This window comes from Tasmannia lanceolata, unplaced genomic scaffold (genome assembly GCF_043159265.1).
Source record: "Tasmannia lanceolata isolate RefF3 unplaced genomic scaffold, GAP_Taslan_0.1 ptg000023l, whole genome shotgun sequence".
Lineage (NCBI taxonomy): Eukaryota > Viridiplantae > Streptophyta > Magnoliopsida > Canellales > Winteraceae > Tasmannia > Tasmannia lanceolata.
In genome coordinates, this window is record NW_027518700.1 from 14,488,312 (window position 1) to 14,494,480 (window position 6,169).

At 34.0% G+C, this 6,169-nt stretch overlaps 1 protein-coding gene across 1 annotated transcript; it reads left to right on the forward strand.

Moving 5' to 3' along the window:
* Nucleotides 1-258: 258 nt before the first annotated feature.
* LOC143856360 (NAC domain-containing protein 92-like) lies at nucleotides 259-6,169 on the forward strand. Its single transcript, XM_077366553.1, has 3 exons — nucleotides 259-1,134; nucleotides 2,326-2,597; nucleotides 5,496-6,169. Exons 1-3 carry the CDS (start codon nucleotides 966-968, stop codon nucleotides 5,985-5,987), a joined length of 933 nt encoding a protein of 310 aa, XP_077222668.1. The 5' UTR covers nucleotides 259-965; the 3' UTR covers nucleotides 5,988-6,169.

Genomic DNA, 6,169 nt, shown 5'->3' on the forward strand with positions numbered 1-6,169 from the left:
GAAGTTAATATTAATTAGACATAATAATTTTGTGCTCATCACTATAAAGATGACAAAGTAATAACTAAGTTGGCATCCCATGCCAATAAAGGGCGCATCATAGTAAATCATACTAACATGAAGGGTTATTCTATAACTAACCCTGTCCTTTTCTTAATTGCTTTTAAGACAATGACCAAAACACCTTGTGTGTGACGACACTTAGTTGGTAAGAGCTTCACAAACACACTATCCCCTCCAAGAGCTTAAAATCTCAATTGTCTTGGCTTACTAAGAAGAAAGCTCAATTCAAAAACAGACTAAAAAAATCCACATCCAATCAAACACCATCCTCCGAACTCAGACCAGAAACCGACCCGAGCTACACCCCCATCAGATAATCTCGGGAGCTTTTTTCATGTTTATAGCTTTGTAATATGTGGATAAAATCATCTAGTAAGATTTTGTCCCAGTCTATATCGAATTGATCTTTAGGAAGCATAGACTAATATGATTTTGTGTAATCTTAGTGAGCTTCTGAGTTGATTCTCATGTTGGGTTTTCGTCCTAATTACGCTTTTCGTAGTTCAGGTTCTTGTTTAGCTGAATGGTAAATCTCAAACACCTAGAAGAAGCTCAAGAAATTATTGATGGGTTATTTTCTTAAAGATTGGTTAATGGTTATCTTATAGGAAATATAGACTAATATGATTCTGAGTAATCTTAGTGACCTTTGGATTTAATTCTCTTGTTGGGTTTTCATCCAAATGATTATTTTCGTAGCCAGACGCGTTTGGCTATAAGATAAAATTTCAAATAGGTAGAAAAAGATGCAGAGATTAATGATGGGTTTTTTTTTCTTAGAGATTGACGTTCATATATGTAGTTGAGGTATAGGGTGTTCTTAGTAATCTATATCTAGTTTCAGTGTCTCAATAGGGTCGCTAGTTGAGAAGGATTGAGGGAAAAATTAAGGAGAAGAAAATATGGTTGGAGGGGATAAGGAGGAGACACTGCCTCCAGGGTTTCGGTTTCATCCCACTGACGAAGAACTCATCACTTACTATCTGACACACAAGATCGCTGATGCAAATTTCACGGGACGTGCAATCACAGTCGTCGATCTCAACAAATGTGAACCGTGGGATCTCCCGGGTATGATTCTCGACAATTGGTTTTATTTTGTTTAGTGTAGAACATGTAGAGGAAGTTATCAGCTGTTTTTTTGTTCTTAAACTAGTAAATAATAATATTGGCCTAAGAAACCATTTAGATTTTTTCATAGTGAGAGACAAATTAAATTTAGCTAAATATGTTTAACACTAGTTTGTACCACAAAAATGTGTAATTTAACTTTGAAAAGCTTTACTGACTTCGGTATGTTTTTCAATTTTGTGCATAAGCAAGCTATTTCATGTTGTCTAGAACACTATTAAAACTAAAGCATGAATGAAAAATTAGCTGTTGTGATTAGTTTGGCTTCTCTTGTTTAAGAAAATTTTTCGAAAATTAGGAGTGTTGTATCATTGGCTAGATAAGGGTTTATTATCAGATTGACAGATATTTATGTTTGTTACTCGAGAGAATTTCGGATATAGGTTTTATGTATCTTTGATATAGTAGATGAGAGAAAGAGGGTGGCTTAGGTAGAAAGAGTTTGTGACTATATCCCAACATAAAAATACATTAATAAGGGTTTTGGATTTTTAGAGCATTTTGAAGGGACTTGCATGTGATCTTTCTACATTAAAACTAGTGTTTCAAAACAAGGATGTTAGATAAAACATGTCCAAAGCAGATCCTAGTCGACTTGGAGCGGCGCAATGGATAATTCGGTTGACATATATAGCCGAGTACCTGGCTGATGCGGTTATATCTCAGCAGTGTCCAAGGAGTTTTGATTGACTTTGTAGGGCCAAATGCATACTAGAACACGGCCAAGGTAAAAGTGTCGACTCGGGCGACCTAACAATGACACAAGGGAATTTTGAAACTATGATTAACACATAGTTCATGGAGACAAAGCTTTATTTTGTGACTTACCAAAGGAAAAAGGATCAGAGAAATAAATAGAAATAACATTAATTGTACAAAATAGAAAACACATTCACATTATCAAACCTGCCTTTTTTTTAACAACTGTTTTCTCAAATTTCTCCCAAACCCCAAATTTAAAATTTCTTTTGTTGATATCTTCAACATTGATATTGAGTTTGTTAGTATATCCATAATGCATATGATATTAGACGGACTTAAGTAAATGTTGAGTCTCTCAATTATACATATGATATGTAACAAACTCCTTATCATACCAGTCATTCATTCATTAACCTCTATTTGATACAGGCAAAGCAAAAATGGGAGAAAAGGAGTGGTATTTCTTCAACCTTAGAGATCGAAAATACCCGACAGGCGTCCGAACGAACCGGGCGACAAACGCCGGTTATTGGAAGACAACGGGAAAAGACAAGGAGATTTTCAACAGCATCACCTCGGAATTGGTCGGAATGAAGAAGACACTAGTCTTTTACAGAGGGAGAGCTCCTAGAGGAGAGAAAACCAACTGGGTCATGCATGAATACCGCCTACAATCCAAAGCCACATTCAAAACTGCCAAGGTAAATAATTAATCCTAGATTAAAATACCAACTGATGCAGGTGAACAATTAATCCTAGATTAAGATACCAACATTGATTGTGAAACAACCAATTACTCCAGAAGCTTAAGCTGTTAGAGTTAGTGTTATTTAATTATTTATACTTCAATACCCCCCCTCACGTGTAGGCCCTCTTTCACATGTGGCCCCTCTTTTAGGTTTGACTGTATACATTAATTTTTTTATTATGAAGTTGTTGGGTTCAGAACCTATGACCTGTCATGAGGCAATAGCTCTAATACCATGTGAAATAACCAATTACTCCAAAAGCTTAAGCTGTTAGAGTTGGTGTTATTTAATCATTTATACTTCAATATTAATTAGCTATACTTAAACAGTTTGACATTCTTGAAAATATTTTCCTTCGAAATAATTTTCTGACGTTCGTTATAGTTTTTTATTGATAAAAATAATTTCAGCTAAAACTTTTCGGGCAAAAAATCTTGGAAAGTCTTAACTGAAATAATTTTGGGGAAAATACAGATACACCCCCTCAACTTTCTGACATTTTCAACGATAACCCTGATTTTTCAAAGTTAGCGACACCCCTTGACTTTTCACCGTCCATGAAGTAGACCCCCTGACCTTCACCCTATAGTTCAAAATTCATCAAAAACATCCTATGACAATTTCTTCGTTCCCATCCACCCTGTCACATAACAAGCATTATTGAAAACAAAGGGGGTGTCGTTGATGATTCAAAAATCAGGGTTATCATTGAAAATGTTAGAAAGTTGAGGGGGTGTATCTTTATTTTTTCCAATAATTTTTATTGAGAGAGGGGGGGGGGGGGGAGGTTTTTGGTGGCAACACTTGGAAATATCAGAAGTGAGAATGCTGACATGAGTAACGAGAAACTATTAATAATTATTAATATTAATTAGAAAATTTTAAAATAATTATTAATACTATTTGAAAGCCATTTTTCAAAGAAAAAATTTTAGAAATTTTTTTTCAAGGTCACTCGGCATGCCCTAAGTATCTATATATTTGAGATAAATTCTTCAAATAGTTACTTAACTTGCCGATATGCTATGCTCTATGTACTTCTTACCACTTATTTAGAAAAAAAAAGCCAGTAAGGGGATGATAATAGAATTTGTATAATTTTTATATCAAAATTGGCTTCAATTTTGAGGCCAATAATCAATTTTGGACTCAAAATCAATTTTCAAAGTCCAAAACGAACAGGGTTAAGACTACGGGCACGTTTGGTTACCATGAATTGTTTTCCATTATAAATTGTTGTCTTCAAGTGGAGATGAGGGTGAAGTGGCTAAAATTCAGGAAACAAAAAATAGGAAACTACTGTATATGCTGAAGAGAAGTGGCAAAAAATCAGGAAACAATCGATCGGATTTTGAGTAAAGTTCTTGTTTTCGGATTTTTAGCCACTTCTACCACTTGGAGACACTGTTTCCTGATTTTTAGGCACTTCACCCTCATCTCCACTTGGAGACATTGATTTATCATGAAAAACAATTCATGGTAGCCAAATGTGCCCTAAAAGCAAATTAGGCAAATGAATCATGATTTTAATGTTGGCTAAAGAGCACTTTCTTCGACAAAATGTTGGTGTACTATTTAGGAATCTTTCGAAATATTTCAAAAAAAAAAAGAAGAAGCTATTGGCCATGTTGAATGCCACCAAAATTGGTTCTTATTTGAAAATAAGATTATTTAGTTTAATCCTACTTGCAAATATTGTAAATGAGACAATAAGGCCTCTTTGGAAACCAACAATTATATCATTATAAAGCTATCATATATTTGCAAATAATCATATTAATTTTAAAACCATTTGCTTATAAGCTTTATGCAAATTATTATTTGATAAAATAGATTCTTATTTGAAAATAAGATTATTTTAGCTTAATCTTATTTACAAATGAGACAATAAGGCCTCTTTGGAATCCATTAACTATTTCGAAAGCTATTATACCCATCATATACAAACAATCATATTTAACTTTAAAATCATTTAATTAATTATGAGATTATATGAAAAATTATTTTTTGATATATCCATAGACGCTCTAAAACTTTTAGGCCATTTCCTAATTTTTATGCCTAATCATAAAAGACTTTCCAAATTCGGGGTTCATAGGAAAAAAACCCTATTAAAATTACACAACAATATCAATCAGTATGTGCATGTATGTTGCGCACTGACACACACACGCGCACGTGCACACAATCTTTTGATTGGGCCCGGTTTGGATTGCAGGAATTTTCCAGCTAGGAAAGTATGTAAAAGAACTTTTTTAGAATTACTCGATTTTCCATTGCTTGTTTACTCGTGAAAAATGTAATTTAAACCACGGCAGTTCAATTTTTATACAGTAAGCCTTCAATTATAACAATATCTCTCTAAATAAGTTATAACTATATCATTTCTCTGTAAATTGCAAAAAAAAAATATTTTATAAAAAATTCCGTAAGAATTTTTTTTTCTTGCAGTCCAAATAGGGACTTAATGCGTAGGGTTTTCCGACATTTTTCTTGGTTGGACATGAGTAGAAAAATTAAGGAAAATTTATTATTTGTTTTTGCTATTTTTGTATGTAAATTACTATTTTTTTGCTATTTTTGTATTAAATTATTATTTTTTGCTATTTTTGTATGTAAATTTAAAATACACAAATACATATGTATATAAATAATTGCTGGCATGCATTGTACGTTGCATATTATAATCGATTATTGTCTACATTTTAAATAATTTAGTTATTTTTATAATAGACATTTCTGTATTTTTAAGAGAATACAATGTTTCAAATTATTCGAATAATCATCAATAAATTTAAAATTACTTTCCAATTAATTTAATTACTAGGCTTTCAACTTCGGATTTAACAGGATGAATGGGTGATTTGCCGCGTCTTCCAGAAGAGCTCCGGTGCGAAAAAGTACCCCACAACCCAATCAAGGGCAAATCCGTATAATATCGACGCGGCCCCGAATCTCATGCCATCCATGATGCAGGCGGCCACATGTCAATTTAGCATTGGACGGAACTACATCAGCAATGCTGACTTGGCAGAATTGAATAGGGCCCTAAGGGGCACACCCACCATGAACCCACTGGTGCAACCCCATTTAAATTTCCCTGGGAGCTTCACAGTATCAGGCTTGAACTTAAATCTCGGAGCATCTGGACCGCCTGTTCTACGGGCTCCACCGATCGCCTTGAATCAGCCGTCGATCACCGCGGATTTGCCATCATCCATGTTCACAGGTGTCATGGGAACAAACAATGGGTTTTGTTCAGACATGAATCACACAGGAAATATTAGGTTTCAAAACATGGAACCTTGTGTGGACCTTGATGGCTACTGGCCTCCTTGCTAAGGAAATGAAGGATAACGATTAAATAAACTGAAAAAGAGACGGGCAAAGTATCTTGTTACTAGTACTTGTGTAATCATAATTTTTGTTATTGAGTGCAGTATAGTTGGGGCTCTTATATTTTATACTATGGGTGGCAACTTTTTATATCAAATATTAGAGCATATTAAGTATTATCACGCAAA

What these genes read in the sequence shown, in the direction of transcription:
- LOC143856360 (XM_077366553.1), top strand. Translation starts at nt 966, where the DNA reads ATGGTTGGAGGGGATAAGGAGGAGACACTGCCTCCAGGGTTTCGGTTT. An exon ending in TGAACCGTGGGATCTCCCGG is followed by an intron (nt 1,135 to 2,325) that starts GTATGATTCTCG and finishes TATTTGATACAG; the next exon opens with GCAAAGCAAAAATGGGAGAA. An exon ending in CCACATTCAAAACTGCCAAG is followed by an intron (nt 2,598 to 5,495) that starts GTAAATAATTAA and finishes CGGATTTAACAG; the next exon opens with GATGAATGGGTGATTTGCCG.